The sequence below is a fragment of the Nicotiana attenuata genome, unplaced genomic scaffold, assembly GCF_001879085.1.
Source record: "Nicotiana attenuata strain UT unplaced genomic scaffold, NIATTr2, whole genome shotgun sequence".
Taxonomy (NCBI): Eukaryota; Viridiplantae; Streptophyta; class Magnoliopsida; order Solanales; family Solanaceae; genus Nicotiana; species Nicotiana attenuata.
The window spans coordinates 224,245-248,421 of record NW_017671121.1 but is presented as its reverse complement, the minus strand read 5'-3'; the positions used below and the strand labels follow the sequence as shown (position 1 = coordinate 248,421).

At 40.6% G+C, this 24,177-nt stretch overlaps 1 protein-coding gene across 1 annotated transcript; it reads left to right on the top strand.

Moving 5' to 3' along the window:
- The first annotated feature begins 8,259 nt into the window (after window positions 1-8,259).
- LOC109206058 lies at window positions 8,260-23,530 on the top strand. Its single transcript, XM_019368827.1, has 5 exons — window positions 8,260-9,270; window positions 9,450-9,571; window positions 22,306-22,497; window positions 22,603-23,044; window positions 23,240-23,530. The coding sequence occupies exons 1-5, from the start codon at window positions 8,260-8,262 to the stop codon at window positions 23,528-23,530; spliced, it is 2,058 nt and encodes a 685-aa protein (XP_019224372.1).
- Window positions 23,531-24,177: the final 647 nt, after the last annotated feature.

Here is a 24,177-nt window from a genome sequence, read left to right as displayed (position 1 = left end):
AGTTAAAAGCTATGCAGAAGGAAGGAGGAGAACTCAAAAAACTCGTACTAAGAAAAGTACTGAAGAGAATGGACTTGTAATTTATAGCCAATGTTGGGCTGAAACTAAAGAAAGGTGCAACTCTTCAGAATGGCTGTTTATGCAAAACCCGGCCACTACGCATAAACTAGTCATAACATAAATGGCTAATAATAATAAATCGGGAATTGAAGAGGGAGGTTAATTTTCAGTTACACAACTGAAAAACTGAAAACGTATAACGGAAAACGTTTAATATTCCGTTGGATTTTAATATTAATATTAATATTCTGTTATTAAAACGAATATTTAATAGCATTTCGTTAATATTTACTATTAACAATAAATTTGGTCCAAAAAATTAATCAATCATTTGACAAATTCGAAGCCGAAGCCGAGCCGAGCGAGCGATGACGACGGCGGCGCGAGGCTTGCCTTCTTCTCAACTCTTTAAGTAGCTAGAAGAAGAAGCAATTGCTTATATACCCATAAAAACCTAACTTACCTCTTCCAACTATGGGACGAATAGCCCACTTTGTCCAACGGGGACGGGGGGGGGGGTAACTTAAAATTTCACTCAAAAATTTTATTTCCCTCCATTTCCCATTCACCCTCTTTTAAGTATTTAATATATTAATTAAACACATCCAAAACCCAACAACGTTGTCCATTATAAGTGGTTGTTTCGAATTAAAACTAACTCTGATGGATCCATTGATAGGTACAAAGCACGTTTAGTTGCAAAAGGATTCACCCAAAGGCCTGGGGTTGATTTTCACAAGACATTTAGTCCGGTTGTTAAACCCACCACCATTCGGACAGTACTCACTCTTGTTGTACATAATAATTGGGCATTACATCAGATAGATGTCAACAATGCATTTCTTCATGGGAAGCTTCATGAAGATGTATATATGTCACAACCTACCGGCTATGAAAATCTGGATCATCCCGACTATGTTTGCCATCTCAAGAAGGCCATTTATAGACTTCGACATGCTCCTAAGGCCTGGTACGATGCACTCACTGATTCGTTGATTCAAATGGGGTTCCAAATGTCGCAGTGTGATAATTCTCTTTTTGTTATGCACAATCCGAGAGTTACTATTTATGTTCTAATATATGTGGATGACCTCATACTCACGGGGAGTAATGAAACACTCATTCAACATGTAATTAGCTCTCTTTCGAAAAAGTTTTCTCTAAAGTATCTTGGTTTACTGCACTATTTCTTGGGCATTGAGGTATACAGGGATGCCGACGGTTTGTTTCTCAGTCAATCTAAGTATATACAGGAGGTGTTACATGACACTCAGATGCAAGACTACAAAGGTCTTCAGTCACCCATGAGCACGTCCACGAAACTACTGCTTGATGACGGAGCACCTAAAACTGATGGCAAAGAGTACAGATCTGTGCTTGGTAAGCTTCAGTACCTTTCGTTTACCCGACCTGACATCACCTATTCAGTAAACAAGCTTACACAGTTCAACTCTCCCTTCGTGGTTCATTGGAAGGCAGTTAAACGGATCCTTCGGTATCTTAAAGAAACATCCCAGCATGGTATTCGTATTTCCCCTCAACCTTCAACTGCTCTGTATACATATGCTGATGCCGATTGGGCAGGTGATATCAATGATCGCCGCTCCATCTCAGGTTACATTGTTTATCTAGGCATGACGCCTATCTCCTGGTGTTCTCGTAAGCAACCTACTGTCTCTCGCTCCTCCACTGAGGCAGAGTATCGTGCCGTCGCTTCTGCCTTGTCTGAAACAAACTGGATCACACACTTGCTCAAAGATCATCATGTGACACTCTCTGCTGCTCCTACAATACTTTGTGATAACCTTGGGGTCACTTACTTTGCCGAGAATCCAGTACATCATACAAAAATGAAGCACCTTGAGGTTGATCTTCACTTTGTTCGTAATCAAGTCCGCAGTGGCCTAGTCCGCATATCGCATATCCACTCCGCTGATCAACTAGCAGATCCACTCACCAAACCATTGTCCAAGCCGGCCTTCCAACGCATGCTTCCCAAGTTAGGCGTTGTATCTTCACGCCTAACTTGAGGGGGCGTAATAGCGCATGTGCTACTGCTATTAGGTTTGAATGGGTCTTTGTTCAGTAACTTTAGGCTACAGTTTAGTATCCACTGGATTTTAGCTTTTACAGTTATTTTATTTTTTGTACTGGTTATGTTTTCCTACCTTCTAGGAGTTAGCTAAGCACAATTGGTTACTTCCTTTGTATATAAACTCCATTGGAGGCTCATCAAATATATAGACTTTTCATTCTAGTTTTCTGCCTTCATATAGCTTCGCCCCTGCGTAAGAAGTGCAACTGCAGAAAAAAGCAGATCCAGCATATAAGCAGTGGTTGTCTTTAACATATTTGCAGTGGGTGCATGTGTGTACGCTTGAATTGTTTGTGACCATGTTAGAAATTAAAAGAAAATTTTATTAAGAATATGTATATATGTTAACATTCGTTCCGTGATGAGGCACAAATAAGTAGGGGTGTTCAAAAACGAACCGAAATCGAAAAAATGGCTTAATGACTTATTGTATTGGTTATCGGTTTAACGGATGGGGAACGGATTGAAATTTTATTATTAACGGCTTATTGGTTTGGGGGCAGATTATTCAATTTTCTTATCGGATAAACCATTAACCTGTTAAGAATTTTATATATATATATATATATATATATATATATATATATATATATATATATTTCTTTTTATCAATATGCCGAGAGTCTCCCGAAAACAGCATCTCTACCCTTTTCGGGATAGTGGTAAGGTTTGTGTACACTCTACTCTCCCCAGACCCCACTAGTGAGATTATACTGGGTATGTTGTTGTTGCTGTATTTCTTTTTATCCATATGTATATTAAATATCCCTTACAGTTCCACTTATCCACTGTTGAAGAATTTCCTTTTTTTTTTTGTTGCTCAAACTTATAATATGCCAACAATCTCCTTCTTTGCATATTATAAATATATAGGTAAATGGGATCCTAATGCCACCGGATGGACCATATTGTTGGCCAAAAGAATATATAGGTATTTTAAGGATGGGATTTCAAGGTTTAAAGAATGTCACCATAATTGAATGATAGGTAAAAGAGGTTGTTGAAAGGTGGTGATTTGGTTTGGCAGAGTGTAATTCAATTTATTGGTTTTTAATTCCTTCCTCCTAACTTTGGCATTATTTTAACAAGTCTTTCCGTGCTTTTGCATTTATGGATCACCTGTGCGTAGCAATTGAATTTGGTGGCGAGATTGATGAATGTTTAATTAATTAGAACAACTCTCCTTAGGTTGAAAATTAATTTGTTGAATTGAGAATTTTATTGAGAAGCTTTAAACGAAGCATTCTTTAATATTGAATTAATTAACGAACATCGAGTAATATAGAGGAGAATTCAAAATTTTAAGTTAACGAATACGAAATATTTCTGAACTCATTACCTTTTTGTAATGATAGATGAGGATTTGGTACAAAAATATTCTTCGAATATCTTATAGATGAGAATTTATTATAACAAGTAGGGGGTGCTAGGACCATTTCCAACTTATTTCTTCATTCTCTTTTCTCATTACCCTGTCTCTATCCTTCTTATTTGTCGCGTATGGCCTCACAATAATGTTATTAACTAGTAGGATCCTATCCTCATTTTCCCTTTGAAGGAACGAAAAAGACATTTCCCTTTGTCTTTTCTAGAAATATCAATTACTTGATATATTACGGGCGAAGCTAGTGTATTATTTATGGGTGCGTACGAATTCAATAACTATTGATTAGATCTTATATTTGTATTAAAAAATTTATTAATATGCATAAATATTTAATTATGAATTCAGCTATTACAATGAGCTATGAATTAATTTTGATGGCAACTTCAGAAATAAGTTTCAGATCAAGGCTTTGCAAACGTTTGTAGTCACCTTTTAAAACTTCAAATACATCTTTAAGAATATTGTGTTAGTTGAAATTATTAAATATAGAGCATCCTAAATAACGACGATAGTCAATAGCAGAAGATGAAGACAGTGTGACAACATAGTTATCAGCTGACAATCTGTGCTCTACATCTGACTTAGCTTCATACCATATGAATGCATAATCGCTGTAAGAGACAAAATAAAAAGCTAGTATATAAAGGTAGAAAGAGGAGTTAATACCCTAAAATCTTCCTAAACTATTATACTTTTATCAGTTTTCTATTTAAATTATTTGATGTCCCCAAAAATCCCTTGAATTATATATATTGCCCTTCTTATTAAAACTTCCTCATTGCATTCTTAGAGATGCGTCTAATACACGCTCCTAATCATCTGAAAACGTGCCATCTGACACTCAATGTGGCTATTTAACTCAGCCTAAAATCCCATTAAACTATAATTTTTTTATCAGTTATCTACTTAAACTGTCTGGTATTCCTAAAACCCCCTGAACTATATTGTCCTATATATTAAAACCCCATATTGAATTCTTAGAAGTGCGTCTAACTATATTAACCTATTGTTTGTACTAAGTTATTTTTGTAGTTTATTCACAATGTATTGCTCTCGGATGACTAACTAATTGTAGGACTTTTAGGTAAAATAGTATTCAATGTAATATGTTAATTTTAGGTTTAATTATGATTGTGCTTTATGCTATAGACTCCAGTTGAATAAGTCTTTATTTATATTCACTTTGCAGTATAATAAAAAATAAATGAAGGAATATAGTGCTGCATTTATTAAAAATCATCTTATATCACATAAACAAAATTGCATAAAATAAAATTTCTCAAATAAAAAATCAATCAGCCAGAACTACATTCTCTAATTCTAAATTACGTAAACAAGGTTCAACAAATTCAACTTTATTATCTACAAGGTGTTGGATTTAATAAGAAGATTTAAATGAGTGTTCTTTCAACAATATGTATATGATATGAAAGAAGATTAAAACAAGAAAGAGAATAAATCATTTTACAGGAAACAAAAGAGGGAGAAAATGTTACACCTCACACCTTACCACACATGTAAAGTTGAAGATTAACGAGATTTTGGCGCAATCAATTGGTCGATGGCGCGTTATGGGGACAAAGGTGTGATACTGCTTTGCCAGAATTGCGCCAGCTGTCCCACCGGACACAGTGGTCGGGGCGGGGCGACCAGTTTGACACTTGAGTCGGTGGAGTTTCTAGACTTGGTATAAAAAGTCAGTATAGCTTTTTCTCTTATTATTCTAGAGGATATCGCCAGCTTTAAGCTCTCCTTAAAAGGCTAAAACGCTCCCATATTATCTAGGATCTCCTAAACGATTGAAGGCTAGAATCAAAGGCATAGTTGGTGGAAAATTAAAGTGAAGATCTCGTGATCATTTTGCATCATCCTTCTTTGCGCTATGCCAATTTCCGAGGTTCTTTGGAAATAGAAAATCATTGTCATAGGAAGTGTAAAAACTCAGGAAGCGTAGCTAGTTTTTTAAAAAAGTATGCAACGCAACTTTCTTTCATTCGCATGTCTTGATATAAGCGTTTTCTTCTGGAAAATCCTCTTGTTACAAGACTGATAGGTTCTAAGCTTTTGTTGATACTCATGTTCTTATTCATTCGTCACTGGTAGTACTTTCTTTTAAGTTGGTGGTCTTTTCGGATGGTATCGTGATATAAAATGTAGTCCATTCTAAGTATAATCTTGAAATATGTGGAAGTTAAACTTGCATTGCATTTTTATACACATATTTACCTATTTACATTATCGAGTCCTTGTGTGGCCGGGTACGGAATAATGTAATATGAGGCATTATCTAGCCTTTGTGTGGCTGGGTAAGGAATGACGTAGTACGAGGCACTACTGAGTCTTGTGTGGCCGAGTACAAGATAATGGGTTACCAAAGCCTCCCGAGGCCAGGTACGAGGTGATGAACATGTAGAATCTTATAGAGCCCTCCACGAGGCCAGGTATGATATGGATAACATGCCCCAAATAGTGACTTTATTTTATAAGAGTTGCATGCATTTATGATTCGAGGCTACCACAGTGTACGTCCTCGGTGGCTTGTCTTCAGTATTCAGGTTCAAGTTGTGTACTCATAGCTCTTATGTTATTTCTTTGGTTTACATGTACATTATCATCTCTGCATACTCAATACCTCTTTCGCAATGACGCCTCTTTTCTTTGGGCACTATGTTATGTCCACAGGTATAGATAGATACGGTGACATCCCTCCCGGTAGGGTACTCGTTTCAGCGGTTAGTTGTTGCACTCTACTTCTTCGGAGTAGCTGTACAGAAGTTGATAGGTACCAAAGTGTATGTTTCCACTGTTACTGGGTATAGTGGGGCCCTGTCCTGACAAAGTTGTATATTAAGGTACTCTTAGAGACTTATAGACCAATAGTATTCGGCCAATATGTGAATATGGTTATGACTCTGTAACAACGGATGTACGTATATGTATACATTTTCAACGGTAAGGTTTCTTCCACGGTTAATTATGAATATTTATTAATCTTGATATCATAATGGTAGGCTTAGTCGGCCCAGGTTATAATAAGAGGTGTAAGTATGGACGTTGGTTCGCATGAGCCTTCGGATGTCGTATGCCGATTTCACCTCCCGAGGTCGTGGTGCGGCAAAAAAAAATCAGAGGGAACCCATACGGAGAACTAAAAAAAAAAGATGATGAAGAATGTGAAAAATAAAAAATAAAGGTGAACAAATGAGGAAGAATGGTGAAAAAATAAGGAAGAAAGGTAGATATAAAGAAAATAAGGAAAATATTTGTGTATAAAAAATATAGTTGAAATAGGGTTAGGCTAATTAGCCATTACATAAGGTCAGATAGGACATTTTGGTGGGTTTTTTCAGCTGTCACGCGCTCTCAAACGAGTTATTACACATGTTATGCTAGGTAAGCAACGAGGGGTTTAAATATGAAGGGCAATAAAGTTCAGGAGAATTTTTGAGCAGAGGTAGACCTACGTAGGGAGGTGGGGGATCACCGGAACCCGTTAACCTTTACAAAATACTGTATATATATTTTTTATATCTGTATGTATAAACAATGAGTACCCCTTAAATATTTTAAGTGTGCCCCAAAACAGAAAAGCTGGACAAAAGCATTGGTTAATTATAATGCTCCAAGTGCCTTCACTTCCTTGATGGCCCAAGTTTGAATCATGTCTCCTACAACTTATATGATTCTATTTTACTTCTACTTTTTTTGAATTCAATGATTGTTTAATTACTTAGTAGTCAACCCATTTTTTAAATAATCTTTGCTGAATTCAAGTATAGTTTGATACTTCTACATAATAGTACACTTAATATTTAATTAGCCTTAATCTTTTTAAAATTTTCGGCTCATTCAAAAGTCTGAATAGTCATTAGCGTCCCCCTCCGGCCTCCACAAATAGAGTAGCAAACTCTTTTGCCTCCCTTCAATTTAGTAAATTCTTTTTCAGTTCACTGCATCTCTTCTAAATTCGATAGTCCTATTAGGTGACGACAACGACGACTGAATTTGAGGCTCTTCTTCTTTGATTTTATTTGAGTCAGTTTTTTTTCTTTTGAAAATATTACCTTAGCAAAGTAATGTGCTACAAACTTTTTCTTTTCCAAAAGATTCTTAGAGCTAGAAAGATATTATAAATATTTGCCTTTTCGACGACGACAACAACAACAACAACAACAACAAACGCAGTATAATCCCACATAGTGGAAATGATAGTGTGTACGCAACTTTTGCCCCTACCTTTTGGAGATAGAGAGGTTGTTTCCAATTGACCCTCGACTCTATTGAGAATTAAGCTAGTTAAGTGAGGGCATTTTAGTCAATACACACACACATGTGAGAAGCATGCAATAGTCAGTTAATTTTGTTAAATACTATTTTGAGTCTTGTAACAGAGCTTAACCAAAAATGAAATAAAATTCTTCTTCTTCCTTCCTCTTCTTCTTCTCTGAATTCTCTAGAATCTAAGGTTCAAACTTTACATGCAATTCAAATTCTATCATGGTATCAGAGCGGGTTATTGTAATCGAGTTGAAATTCTACAAGATCTGAACATCGAACACTGATTAGAAGCTTCAATTTCATCAGTCATGGCAAAAATGGGAAGTCTTCAAATTGATCACAATCATCCTTTGTTTTTAGCAGCTACAGATACGCCTGGAGTTACTCTGCACGATATCAAGCTCACCGGACCTAAAACTATGGTTTGTGGAGTAGATCGATGCGGATGGCACTTTTGGTGAAAAACAAGCTGGGTTTCATAGAAGGAACTTGCTTGAAAAGCTCTTACAAAGGAGAATTGGCGAATCAATGGGAAAGATGTAACGCGATTGTGCTTTCATGGATAGGACGTACAGTATCTACAGAGTTACAGCCCAGTATCATTTATGCTTCGTATGCAAAAACAGTGTGGAACGAGTTCAAAGAGAGGTTTGATAAATCTAATCTCACTCGTTTTTACCTTTTGTGGATACAAATTGGATCATTAAAGCAAGGTACTGATTCTGTAACATCATATTATACGAAAATGAAAGATCTCTGGGATGAAATTGACCTACTGGTTCCAGCGCCTGGTTGTGATTGTGAAGAAACTAGGCCTTTCATTGAGCAATTTAAGAATTTGCGTTTGTTACAGTTCCTAGTTGGGATTAATGAAAGCTATAGTCAGGTGAGAAGTCAGATATTGCTTAAGACATCAGTATTGAATGTAAATCAGGCTTATGCTTTGGTCATTCAAGAAGAAAGCCAACGTGAACTAAGTGTGCTTGAGGTAAGTAGGGAACCTTTAACTATGATGGCAGGACAGAATCAAGGATATAAGAATAAGAAGATTTGGATTGTTTGTGAACACTATGGATATAAAGGACACCTCAAGGTAAATTGCTACAAAATTATAGGATATCCTCCTGACTTCAAGAGCAAGAAGAAACAACAAGAACAAGGAAACAGAGCTTATGCTAACATGATGACAGAAGAAACTACAAGCTCTTCTCAAGGCCAACAGGTGGGACAACTGTTCACTGAAGGTCAATACAAGCAGATACTGGAGCTTCTGAACAAAACACTTGCAGGTGATTGTCATACACTAATGGCAGGTATAACCACATTGTTGTCTGATGCATCTTTGTGTGAATGGGTAGTAGATACAGGAGCATCTCACCATATCGCATGTCATAAAGACACCTTATCTAATATAGAGAACATTGAGCAACACAGGAATCATAAAGTGCAGGTTCCAATAGGTAGCAAATCTTCAGTAACACACAAAGGAAGTACTTCTATACTACAGGGATATGAATAAAGGATGTGTTATATGTTCCAGATTTTAAGTTCAATCTATTGTTAGTCTCCAAATTGACCAAGGAGCTACTGTGTTGTGCTCTATTCTTCCCTGACTTTTGTGTATTGCAGGGTCTTTACAATGGGAAGGTGATGGGGATTGGTAGAGAGAACTATGGACTTTATATTCTCAAATGGAGAGACAAGCCTGTAGCAGCATTGGCTACCAAGGACACTGATGAGTGCAGTCTTTGGCATATGAGATTAGGTGTCACGACCCGGATTTTCCTCCCTCGGGAGTCGTGATGGCGCCTACTCGTGAAAGCAAGGCAAGCTAATTACTATGATTTTTAACACAATAGCAATCAACCCAAATAGATATAAACAATAACTAAAACTAAGCAGATATAAAACGCGGAAGTGTTATAACAAAATCAATACTCCAGTACATGTCTACCCAAGAATCTGGTGTTACAATTTCACGAACATCTACGAATGTCAACAAACACTGGTCTAGAAAGAAAAGTACAAATGTTCTCAAAATGAAAAGAGACAGTATATCAAAACATAAGGAAGGGGACTCCGGGGTCTGCGAACGCCGGATCTACCTCGGGTCTCCTATGGGCTGAAGGCAACAACCCTCACAAGGTCCAGCACCAAAATCTGCACAGAAAGTGCAGAGTGCAGAATCAGTACAACCGACCCCATGTACTGGTAAGTGTCGAGCCTTACCTCGGCGAAGTGATGACGAGGCTAGGACACGACAACCATATAAACCTGTGCAGTTAAATCATATACAACGGATAATAAAAACAGGAAATAATAGATAAAGAGGGGAAGGGAAGCGTGTTGCGGGGAATATCAACTACTTAATAGAAAATTCAGTAGATAAGCATAAAGAACACCATAATGATATCAACAGGAATAAGGAAAACAGTAACACGTGCACGGCATCACCCTTCGTGCTTTTACTCTCATCCTCACCATAAGAATCAACAGAATCGGCACGGCATCACCCTTCGTGCATTAACTCTCATAATCATGGCACGGCATCACCCTTCGTGCATTAACTCTCACAATATTGGCACGGCATCACCCTTCGTAATTTTACTCTCATAATCATGGCACGACATCACCCTTCGTGCATTAAAAGTCACAATATTGGCGCGACATCACCCTTCGTGCTTTAACACTCACTCACAATATCATGCATGACATCACCCTTCGTGCTTTACACTCTTCCTCACTCAAACAATAGAAACAATACGCCCCAGCAAGGGAATCAACAATATAAACAAGGGAAAAGGTCCAAAATTGTCCCTCTACTATGGTATATAGTTTAAGTTTGTCCCCCGTTATACTTTTCGTTCAGATCCACCCCTACCGTTAACAAACTTTTTAGAATTTCCCTTAACCCTAACGTCCCTCCACCATGGCACCCAATCCCTCTATTAATTTGTCCATGTTAGCTGCCAAGTCAGCAGGTCCCACACACTAAAAGTCACAGAAAAATATTTTCTACTCTTTTTTTTCTATCTTTCACTTTTCCCCCTCTTTTCACGTTTCTTGTTCTTCTTCGGCGACCAAAATTCTCAAAGGAAAGCCATCTCTATTCCTAATATCTCAAAAACCAGATCTGATTTCACGGAAAGCCATCTAAAGTTTTGAGTTATTAAATGGATCTTTGAAGTTTTATTGAGGGAAAAATGTGGGTGTAGCAAGATTCAATCGTTATTTGTTTCTGTGAAACTGAATTGACAAAGAATCTGGAAAAAAAATCAAGTTTACTTGACATTTAGTTCTTCGACATTTTCACTATATCAGTTTTAAAATATGAGCTTCATAGAAGATTTGGAGGTTCTCTGTGTGATTTGAAGCTGGAATTGAGGGGCTAAATTGTTCCTAATGCTTGATTATTATTGGGAAACGGATTAGAGCAAGAAATTGAAACCACCATTATTGAGCAGCTTTGAAGTTTTGAAGTGGGTTTGAATAGAACTCAAATTTTTATGTTTGAAATCAATTTTAGGTATTGTCAAGTATACTTGGTATTGAGTAGAAGAACTTGTCTCTAAATTTTGAGAGCATTTGGATTGATTTGGTTCAGATTAAATCGAGTTTTGGACAAGAAAAAAATGGTGCGGCTACTGAACTAAGTCAAAGAAAATTCGGGTTAATAATTTGTTTGTTTTATCTCAAAGTGGGGGAAAATGGATAATGGCTAAAAACTCATGGGCGGATGAAGGTGATTCTTTTTATTTTCGAGAGCAGAAACCAGATGATATTCTTTGGTGGTTGAAAATGGATGTTACTTTAATGGTGAATTTGTTTTGGATTGAAAGAGGAAGATGAAGGTCATGGAGTCTGGTGTGTGATGATAAGGTTAATTTTAACGTGGGACTTGCTGATATGGCAGCTGATGTGGACAAATTAATAGAGGGATTGGGTGCCACGGTGGAGGGACATTAGGGTTAAGGGTAATTCTAGAAAGTTTGTTAACGGTAGGTGGATCTGAACGAAAAGTATAACGGGGGATAAACTTAAACTATATACCATAGTAGAGGGAGAATTTTGGACCTTCTCCCTATAAACAATAACCTCCCAGCAAGGGAATCAACAATATAAACAATAACCTGCGACAAGGGAATCAACAATATGAACAATAACATCACGACAAGGGAATCAGCTATAACCAATTCCGTTCCAACAGTTACTTCACAAAACAAATCCCAACTTGAGCCAATACTCAACAATGGTCAATTACCAAGGATTTAACATGAATTATGTTCAACATTTATAAGCATCAACCTAAGCATGGACAATACACAATAGAGTCACAACAATCATGGTATTAGACTCGCGGGCATGCTTGACACCAACGTATAGATACTCGTCACCATTCCTATACATTGTACTCAAGACTAACACGTAGAAATTAAGACCACAACTCCTATTCTCTCAAGCTAAGGGTAGACCAAACACTTACCTCAATTCCACGGACAAAAATCAAGCCTCAATTACCGCTTTACCTCTCGGTTCCACTTCCAATTCGATTGTATCTAGTCATAATTTACATAATAACATCAATAAATGCTCAATAAACCAATTCTAATGCATACAAATAGATTTCCCAATGATTTCCCCAAAAAATCAAAACTCGACCCCGGGCCCGCTTGGTCAAAACTCGAGGTTCGAACCAAAATCCGATCACCCATTCACCCACGAACTCAAATATGCAATTAGTTTTGAAATCAGACCCCAAATCGAGGTCCAAATCCCCAAAATTCAAAAATCCTAATTTCTACCCAAGAACACCCAATTTCCCATGAAAAACCCTAGATTTTGAAGTGAAATCATGTAAAAAGATGAAATAGATTGAAGAAGATGAGTCAGAAATCATTTACCTATGATTTATGGAAGAACTTGCTATTGAAAAATCGCCCTTAGGAGTTTAGGTTTTAAAATTTTGAAGAATGATATGAAAATCCCGTCTGAAACCCCACTTACCAGGTGCAGTTATCGCAGTTGCGACCAGGGATTCGCAATTGTGAACCATTTGAAATCCTGCTATCTTCGCATTTGCGAAGAAAACGTCACATTTCCGATGTAAGGGCCCCTCGCATTTTCCAGCCTAGAGTTCGCATTTGCGATGAGGGCCTACCCAAGCCTGGTTAGCATTTACGACACAGGGGTCGCATTTCCCAGGCCTGACCACTTCGCAATTGCGAAGCCTGATCTCGCAATTGCGAGATCAGAGGCCTGTGCAAAAATACCAGATGCACAGCTGCATTTTCCTAAGTCCAAATCACCCCGTGGCCTATCCAAAACTCACCCGTGCCCCCGGGGCTCCAAACTAAACATGCACGCAAGTCTAAAAATATCATACGGACTTGCTCGTGCAATCAAATCATTAAATTAACATCAACAACTATGAATTTAGCACCAAAATTCATAAAATTCTCAAGAACATTGAAATTTCCATTTTCTCAACTATGGGTCCGATTTATATCAAATCAACTCCGATTCTTACCAAATTTCACAGGTTCGACTTAAATATTATTTTAAACTTGTACCGGGCTCCGGAACCAAAATACGGGCCCGCTACTATCAAGAACACACACCATTTCATTTCCAAAAGTCGTTATATTTTACAGCAAACAATTTTCTTTAAAAATTCTTTTCTCGGGTTAGGGACCTCAGAATTCGATTCCGGGCATACGCCCAAGTCCCATATTTTACTACGGACCCTAGGGGACCGTCGGAACACGGGTCCGGGTCCATTTACCCAAAATGCTGACCAAAGTCAACTTAATTCCATTTTAAAGGCAAAACTTAGCATTTTTCTCAAACTTTCACATAAGGGCTTTCCGGATATATGCCCAAACTGCGCACGCAAACCGAGGTGAAACAAAAAGAGGTTTTAAGGCCTCGGAACACATATTTGACTTCTAAAACACGAGATGACCTATTGGGTCATCACATTCTCCACCTCTAAAACAACCGTTCGTCCTTGAACTGACATAGAAAAGTACCTGAGTCGGGGAAATGATGGGGATATCGGCTCCGCATATCGGACTCGGACTCCTAGGTCGCTGCCTCAACAGGCCGACCTCTCCACTACACACGAACTGAAGGGAAATTCTTCGATCTCAACTGGCGAACCAGTAGGTCTAGAATAGCTACCGGCTCCTCCTCGTAGGTCAAGTCCTTGTCCAACTGGACAGTGCTGAAGTCTAACACGTGGGATGGATCGTCGTGATACTTTCGAAGCATGGACACATGAAATACTGGATGCACAGCTGATAAACTCGGCGACAACGCAAGTCTGTAAGCCACCTATCCCACTCGATCAAGAATCTCAAAAGGACCGATAAACCTAGGGCTTAGCTTGCCCTTCTTTCCAAATCTCATCACGCCCTTCACGGGCGACACCCGAAGCAATACTCGCTCTCCGACAATGAACGCCACATCGAGAACCTTACGGTCGGCATAACTCTTTTGCTTGGACTGAGCTGTACGAAGCCTATCCTGAATTATCTTAACCTTGTCCAAGGGATCCTGTACCAAATCCGTACCCAACAACCGAGCCTCCCCCGGCTCAAACCACCCAACTGGCGATCGACATCGTCTACCATATAATTCCTCATTGGGAGCCATCTGGATGCTCGACTGATAGTTGTTGTTGTAGGCAAGCTCCGCTAATGGCAAGAACTGATCCCACGAACCTCCAAAGTCAATAACACATGCTCGGAGCATATCCTCCAAAATCTGAATAGTATGCTCGAACTGTCCGTCCATCTGAGGATGAAATGCTGTGCTAAACTCGACCCGAGTACCCAACTCACGCTGAACTGCCCTCCAAAAATGCGAGGTAAAATGCATACCTCGGTCAGAAATAATAGACACGGGCACACCCTGAAGACGAACAATCTCCCGGATATAGATCTCAGCTAACCTCTCTTAAGAATAGGAGACTGCCACAGGAATGAAATGCGCTGACTTGGTCAACCTATCAACAATAACCCATATCACGTCGAACTTCCTCTGAGTCCGTGGGATTCCAACAACGAAGTCCATAGTGATACGCTTCCACTTCCACTCAGGAATCTCAATCTTCTAAAGCAAACCACTAGGTCTCTGATGCTCGTACTTTACCTGTTGACAATTCAAACACCGAGCTACGTAGGCAACAATATCCTTCTTCATCCTCCTCCACCAATAATGTTGCCGAAAGTCCTAATACATCTTAGCGGCATCCGGATGAATAGAGTACCGGGAACTATGGGCCTCCTCTAGAATCAACTCTCGAAGTCCATCCACATTAGGCACACAAACTCGTCCTTGCATCCTCAAAACTCCATCATCACCAACTGTAACCTGCTTGGCACAACCGTGCCGCACTGTGTCCCTAAGGACAAGCAAATGAGGGTCATCATACTGCCGATCCCTGATACACTCAAATAATGAAGACCGGGCGACTGTGCAAGCTAGAACACGACTGGGCTCAAAAACATCCAACCTCACGAACTGATTGGCTAAAGCCTGAACATCCAAAGCAAGCGGTCTCTCACCGACCGGAATATACGCAAGGCTGCCCATACTGGCTGACTTCCTACTCAAAGCGTCGGCCACTACATTGGCCTTCCCCGGATGATATAAGATGGGATATCATAGTCTTTTAGTAGCTCCAACCACCTTCTCTGCCTCAAATTGAGCTCTTTCTGCTTGAACAAATACTGCAAACTCTTATAATCCATGAACACCTCATATGACACGCCATATAAGTAGTGCCTCCAGATCTTCAGCGTGTGAATAATGGCTGCTAGATCCAAATCATGAACTTGATGATTCTTCTCGTGAATCTTCAACTATCGTGAAACATATGCAATAACCTTTCCATTCTGCATCAACACCGCACCAAGTCCAATACGAGATGCGTCACAATAAATGGTATATGGCCCTGAACCTATGGGCAAAACCAACACTGGTGCCGTAGTCAAAGCTGCCTTGAGCTTCTGAAAGCTCGCCTCAAACTCGTCCGACCACTTGAACTAGGCACCCTTCTGGGTCAACCTGGTCATCGGGGCTGCTATAGATGAAAACCCCTCCATAAACCGACAATAATAACCCGCCAAACCCAAGAAACTCCGGATCTCTGTAGATGATATGTGTCGAGGCCAGTTCTTGACTGCCTCTATCTTCTTCGGATCCACCTGAATACCCTCTGCTGATATGACGTGGCCCAAGAATGCAACTGAACTCAACCAAAACACGCACTTCGAAAACTTAGCATACAACTGACTATCTTAGAGAGTCTGAAGAACGACTCGAAGATGTTGCTCATGCTCCTCTCGGCTGCGGGAGTAGATCAAAATATCGTCAATGAAGATGATCACGAAGGAATCCAGATACGGCCTGAACACTCGGTTTATCAGATCTATGAATGCTGCTGGGGCATTTGTCAACCCAAATGACATCACTAGAAACTCATAATGCTTGTACCGAGTGCGAAAAACTAACTTAGGGACATCGGATGCCCTAATCCTCAATTGATGGTAGCCAGATCTCACATCAATCTTCTAATACACTTTGGCACCCTGAAGGTGGTCAAACAAATCATCAATCCTCGGCAATGGATACTTGTTCTTGATGGTGACTTTGTTCAACTGCCGATAATCAATACACATTCTCATCGATCCATCCTTCTTCTTAACAAACAATACTGGCGCACCCCAGGGCGAGACACTAGGTCTAGTGAAGCCCTTATCAAGCAAGTCCTGCAACTGTTCTTTCAACTCCTTCAACTCTGGCGGGGCCATACGATATGGCAGAATAGAAATGGGCTGAGTGCCCAGAGCCAAATCAAAGCAAAAGTCGATATCACTATCGGGTGGCATCCCCGGTAGGTCTGCAAGAAATACCTCTTGAAACTCACGAACAACTTGCACGAAATCCATAGAAGGAACCTCAACACTAGAATCACGCACAAATGCCAAGTAAGCCAAACACCCCTTCTTGACCATACGCCGAGCCTTCATATAAGAAACGACCCTACTGGTAGAATGACCAGGAATCCCTCTCCACTCCAATCGAGGCAACCCGGCAAGGCTAAGGTCACGGTCTTGGTGTGACAATCCGATATGGCATGATAAGGTAACAGCCAATCCATCCCCAATATGACATTAAAATCAACCATATCCAGAAGTAAGAGATCTACACAGGTCTCAAGACCCCCAATAATAACCACACACGAGCGATAGACACGATCTACAATAATGGAATCACCTACTGGTGTGGAAACATATACAGGAGCACTCAAAGAATCACGAGGCACAACCAAATACGTAGTGAAATAAGATGACACATAGGAGTATGTAGACCCTGGATCAAACAAAACCGAAGCATCTCTAGTGCATACTGAAACCGTACCTGTGATAACGGCATCGGATGCCTCAGTCTCAAGCCTGGCTGGGAAAGCATAACATCAGGGCTGGGCCCTACCACTCTGAACTACATCCCCGGGATGGCCTCCTGCTAGCTGGCCTCCATCTCTAGCGGCCTGACCTCCACCTCTAGCGGCCTGACCTCCACCTCTAACACCTCGACCTCCACCTCTAACCGCCTGACCCCTACCTCTAGCTGGCCGAGCAGGCTGTGGAACACCCGGTGCCTGAACCATAGCACGAGAACCCTGATGCTGAGAACTGCTCGAGGGTAAAATCTAGCAATGTGCCTCGGATCGCCACAAGTATAACAAGTCATCGGCTGCTGGGACTGCTGACCCTGACGGCCTGAGTAACCACCCTGAAAACTCTGGATCGAAGGTGCATTGATAGGAGCTGGTGATGCACTGTAGGTAGCTGATCCGAATACTGCATACGAGAACCACGGCCACCTGGAGCACAATGAGAAGCCTGAAGTGCCGAATGAAACGGCTTGGGAGTATGGCCCCTACCAAAAGAATCCCTGCCTCCAGATGAGGCACCACTGAATCTGCCCGAATGACGAGGCCTCTAGTCAGACCCCTGACCACTCCCCTGTGATAGAACCATCTCAACTCACTAGGCCACATTGGCCGCATCCTGAAAAGAAATCTCGCTCCCTGTCTCCTTAGCCATCTGCAATCGAATAGGCTGAGCGAGTCCTTCAATGAACCTCTTCACTCTCTCTCTCTCTCGGTGGGAAGTATAAGAAGAGCATGACGGGCCAAGTTAATAAATCTGGTCTCGTACTGAGTGACGGTCATAGAACCCTGCTGGAGATGCTCAAACTACCTCCGATAGTCCTCCCTCTGAGTGATAGGAAGAAACTTCTCCAGAAATAGCTGAGAGAACTGATCCCAAGTCAAAGCTGGTGACCCAGCTGGCCTACCCAAACAATAACCCCTCCACCAAGTCTTGGCGGAACCTGACAGACGAAAAGCAGCAAAGTCGACCCCATTGGTCTCCACTATCCCCATGTTCCGTAGAACCTCATGACAGCTGTCCAAATAGTCCTGGGGATCCTCTGAGGATGTACCGCCATATGTAGTAGTAAAAAGCTTGGTGAACCTGTCCAATCTCCACAAGGCATCAGCAGACATAGTTGCTCCATCACCGGTCTGTGCTACAACACCCGGCTGAACTACCCCAACTGGCTGAGCTGCTGGAGTCTGAAACTGGGGAGCCATCTGCTCTGGAGTGCGAGTAGCAGGAGTCTGGGCTCCTCCTCCAACCTGAGAGGCGGCTGGTGCTACAGGGAATATGCCTACCTGAGTGACACTCTCCATAAGGCCCACTAGACGGACCAGAGCATCCTGGAGTACCGGGGTAGCGATGAACCCCTCTAGGACCTGAGCTGGTCCCGCTGGAGCTGTCTGGGCCGGAACCTCCTCCTCAAACTCTACCTGAGGCTCCGCCACTGGTGCTGCCGCTCGAGCTCTGGGCTGAGCCCTGCCTTTGCCTCGGTCTCTAGCACGGCGTTGGCCTCTGCCCCTCGTAGGAGCTGCCACTGGGGGCTCGGGCTGCTGATCAGCGGATGAAGAAGCACGTGTTCTCGCCATCTGCGAAAGAACAGAGCAGAAGTTCAATTAGCATTGAGAAATCAAGTCGCACGAAATGAAAGAATAGATGTGAAGTTTTCCTAAACTCTATATCCCCTGGGGGACAAGCACAGACGTCTCCATACCGATCCCTCAAACTCTACCTAGCTTGTTCGTGAATTGTGAGACCTAGGAAACTTAGTGCTCTGATACCAACTTGTCACGACCCAAATTTCCCTCCCTCGGGAGTCGTGATGGCGCCTACTCGTGAAAGCTAGGCAAACCAATTACTATGATTTTTAACACAATAGCAATCAACCCAAATAGATATAAACAGTAACTAAAACTAAGCAGATATAAAATGCGGAAGTGTTATAACAAACTCAATACTCTAGTACATGTCTACCCAAGAATCTGGTGTCACAATTTCACGAACATCTACGAATGTCTACAAACATTGGTCCAGAAGAAAAGTACAACTGTTCTCGAAATGAAAAGAGACAGTATATCAAAACATAAGGAAGGGGACTCCAGGGTTTGCGAACGCCGACAGATCTACCTCGGCTCTCCTATGGACTGAAGGCAACAACCCACGATCTAGTCACGAGGTCCAGCACCGATATCTGCACAGAAAGTGCAGAGTGTAGTATCAGTACAACCAATCCCATGTACTGGTAAGTGTCGAGCCTAACCTCGGCGAAGTAGTGACGAGGCTAGGACACGACAACCATATAAACTCGTGCAGTTAAATCATATACAACGGATAATAAAAACAGGAAATAACACATAAAGAGGGGAAGGGAAGCATGTTGCGGGGAATATCAACTACTTAACAGAAAATTCAGTAGAGAAGCATAAAGAACACCATAATGATATCAACAGGAATAAGGAAAACAGTAACACGTGCACGGCATCACCCTTCGTGCTTTTACTCTCGTCCTCACCATAAGAATCAATAGAATCGGCACGACATCACCCTTCATGCATTAACTCTCACAATATTGGCACGGCATCACCCTTCGTGCTTTTACTCTCATAATCATGGCATGACATCACCCTTCGTGCATTAACACTCACAATATTGGCACGGCATCTCCCTTCGTGCTTTAACACTCACTCACAATATCATGCACGGCATCACCCTTCGTGCTTTACACTCTTCCTCACTCAAACAATAGAAACAATACATCCCGACAAGGGAATCAACAATATAAACAATAACCTCCCGGCAAGGGAATTAAAAATATAAACAATAACCTCCGGGCAAGAGAATCAACAATATGAACAATAACATCCCGGCAAGGGAATCAGCTATAACCAATTTCGTTCCAATAGTTACTTCACAAAAAAAATCCCAACTTGAGCCAATACTCAAAAAGGGTCAATTACCAAGGATTTAACATGAATTATGTTCAACATTTATAATCATCAACCTAAGCATGGACAATACACAATAGAGTCACAACAATCATGGTATAAGACTCACGGGCATACTTGACACCAACGTATAGATACTCGTCACCATGCCTATACATTGTACTCAACACTAACACGTAGCAATTAAGACCACAACTCCTATTCCCTCAAGCTAAGGTTAGACCAAACACTTAGCTCAATTCCACGGACAAAAATCAAGCCTCAATTACCGCTTTACCTCTCGGTTCCACTTCCAATCCGATTGTATCTAGTCATAATTTACTTAATAACATTAATAAATGCTAAATAAACCAATTTTAATGCATGAAAATAGATTTCCCAATGATTTCCCCAAAAAGTCAAAACCCGGCCCTGGGCCCTCTTGGTCAAAACTCGAAGTTCGAACCAAAACCCGATCACTCATTCACCCACGAACTCAAATATGCAATTAGTTTTGAAATCGGACCCCAAATCAAGGTTCAAATCCCCAAAATTCGAAAATCCTAGTTTCTACCCAAGAACACCCAATTTCCCATGAAAAACCGTAGATTTTGAAGTGAAATCATGTAAAAAGATGAAATAGATTGAAGAAGATGAGTTAGAAATCGTTTACCTATGATTTAGGGAAGAACTTGCTCTTGAAAAATTGCCCTTAGGAGTTTAGGTTTTAAAATGTTGAAGAATGATATGAAAATCCCGTCTAAAATCCCACTTAACAAGTGTAGTTTTCGCAATTGCGATCAGGGGTTCGCAATTGCAAACCCTTTGAAATCCTGCTATCTTCGCATTTGCGATGTAAGGGCCTTCACATTTTCCAGCCCAGAGTTCGCATTTGCGATGAGGGCCTGCCCAGGCCTGGTTCACATTTGCGACACAGGGGTCACATTTCCCAGGCCTGACTAATTCGCAATTGCGAAGCCTGATCTCGCAATTGCGAGATCAGAGGCCTGTGCAAAAATACCAGATGCACAACTGCATTTTCCTAAGTCCAAATCACCCCGCGGCCTATCCAAAACTCACCCGAGCCCCCGGGGCTCCAAACCAAACATGCACGTAAGTCTAAAAATATCATACGGACTTGCTCCTGAAATCAAATCATTAAAATAACATCAACAACTATTAATTTAGCACCAAAATTCATAAAATTCTCAAGAACATTGAAATTTCCATTTTCTCAACTATGGGTCCGATTTATATCAAATCAACTCCGATTCTTACCAAATTTCACAGGTTCGACTTAAATATTATTTTAAACCTGTACCGGGCTCCGGAACCAAAATACGGGTGCGCTACTATCAAGAACACACACCATTTCATTTCCAAAAGTCTTTATATCTTCCAGCAAACAATTTTCTTTAAAAATTATTTTCTTGGGTTAGGGACCTCAGTATTCGATTCCAGGCATACGCCCAAGTCCCATATTTTACTACAGACCCTACGGGACCGTCGGAACACGGGTCCGGGTCCGTTACCTAAAATGTTGACCGAAGTCAACTTAATTCCATTTTAAAGGCAGAACTTAGCATTTTTCTTAAATTTTCACAAAGGCTTTCCGAATATATGCCCGGACTGTGCACGCAAATGTAGGTGAAAAAAAGGAGGTTTTTACGGCCTCGGAACACATATTTAAATTCTAAAACACGAGATGACTTTTTGGGTCATCACATCAAGGCATCCATCAATAATGGCAATGAAGCACACTTCTGCCTTGAAAATTAAAGTAGTGGATAGTTTACAACACAACTCTGAAGTATGTCCTTTAGCCAAGCAAAGTAGATTGAAATTTCCTCTCAGTAGCAGCAAGACTGAGTGTATTTTTCAGCTTATTCATCTTGATGTTTGGGGTCCTCACAAGCTGCCTACATATGATAGAAAACATTATTTTCTTACAATTGTGGATGACTTTAGTAGATATACCTGGGTGTGTTTGTTGTGGTCTAAATGTGAAGTTGTAACAGTGTTGAAAGACTTTCTTATAATGGTAAAGACTCAATTTGACATGAATGTGAAATTATTGAGATTTGATAATGGAATAGAGTTTTTTAATTCCAGCTGTAATGCACTGTTAGCATCCTTAGGCATTGTGCATCAAAGCAGTTGCCCATACACACACCAACAGAATGGGGTGGTGGAAAGGAAACACAGACATATACTTGAAGTGGCTAGAGCATTGCAATTTCAGAGTTCTGTTCCTAGTAGATTTTGGGGAGATTGCATCAAGACAGTTGTTTACCTGATCAACAAGTGGCCTACATCCATACTATAAGAAAAATCTCCTTATGAAGTTTTGTATGATAAAGCACCTGTTATTGATCACTTAAAGGTGTTTGATTGTTTATGTTTCTCTAGCAACTTACCAAAAGGAGACAAGTTTGCAAAGAGAGCAAGAAGATCGGTCCTCATAGGTTACTCAGAAGTTCAAAAGGGGTACAGAGTGTTTGACTTAGAAACTAAGACTATATTTGTAAGTAGGGATGTTAGTTTTAGAGAACATATCTTTCCTTTTAAGGAAAGTGTGACCATTCCACAAGATCCCTTTCCTACACAAGCCTCTATACCATCACACCCTGATCCCTCATTGCCTACATCCACAGACCCTCACATTCCACCTACAGACAATATTCTAGTCACAGAAAACACCAACATGCCTACTGCAAAAGTCCTACAGCTTGATCATATAGCCCAAAACACAGAAGCAACAGAGGTTGATCATGATAAGCAAGATACCTCAACTGACTTAGTTCCAAACACTGAACCAGAGCTCAATGTTACTCCTGACAATAGCATACCTGTGTCTAGACATGATCAAAAGCCTAGGAAGACTACTAGGACATCCAAACCTCCAATTTGGTTGAAAGACTACCAAACTACTAACAAGTTCTCTGGCTAATGCTTATATCCATTGACCGACAACCTTACTTATGCTAATCTCACAGCAGGTTATCAAGCATACCTGTCTGAAGTTGAACCGACTAATTTTTAGCAGGCTTCCACTGATAGCAGATGGGTCACAGCTATGCAACAGGAGATCCAAGCTCTTGAAGATAATCATACTTGGGAGATAATGGACTTACCAGCAGGGAAGCAAGCTATTGGTTCTAAATGGGTATACAAGATCAAGTACAAGGCCAATGGAGAGATAGAAAGATACAAGGCAAGGCTGGTTGCTAAAGGTTATAATCAAAAAGAAGGAATGGACTACCATGACACATTCTCACCTGTAGCAAAGATGGTCACAGTCAGCACCATTATCAGCATTGCAGCTACCAGGGGTTGACCTTATCTCAAATGGATGTTAGTAATGCTTTTCTACAGGGGGATCTCTATGAAGAAGTTTATATGCAGTTGCCTCAGGGATTTCATAAACAAGGGGAGTTGAAAGTGTGCAGGCTTATGAAATCCCTCTATGGTCTTAAACAAGCATCTAGGCAATGGAACATAAAACTCACTGATGCACTTGTTCAGAGTGGTTATAAACAAAGTCTTTTTGATCATTCCTTATTCACAAAGCAGCAAGGAGGAGAGATAGTTATTATACTGATGTATGTAGATGATTTGATGATTACTGGGAGCTCCTCCAACTTAGTCAATGATGCCAAGACAATTCTACATAGTAAGTTCAAAGTTAAGGACTTAGGAAAGCTAAGATATTTTTTGGGAATTGAGGTATCAAGGTCAAAGAAAGGAATCTTGCTCAATCAAAGAAAGTATGCTCTGGAATTAATTTCAGAGGTAGGCTTAAGTGGGGCAAAGCCAGTTGCAACTCCTGTAGAGTTGAATAAAAAATTGACAACTGTGGAGTATGATACATGTGTTGGGAAGACAGGTGATTTAGAGCTGAAGGATAATTCAGCTTATCAAAGACTGATAGGAAGGTTATTATACCTAACTATCACCAGACCTGATATAAGTTTTGCTGTGCAA

Excerpts from the sequence above, each read along its gene's own strand:
- LOC109206058 (XM_019368827.1), top strand. The coding sequence starts at position 8,260 with ATGCGGATGGCACTTTTGGTGAAAAACAAGCTGGGTTTCATAGAAGGA. Across the intron at positions 9,271-9,449 it reads ACAGGAATCATAAAGTGCAG|GGTCTTTACAATGGGAAGGT; the intron begins GTTCCAATAGGT and ends TGTGTATTGCAG. Across the intron at positions 23,045-23,239 it reads CTCCTGACAATAGCATACCT|GCTTCCACTGATAGCAGATG; the intron begins GTGTCTAGACAT and ends AATTTTTAGCAG.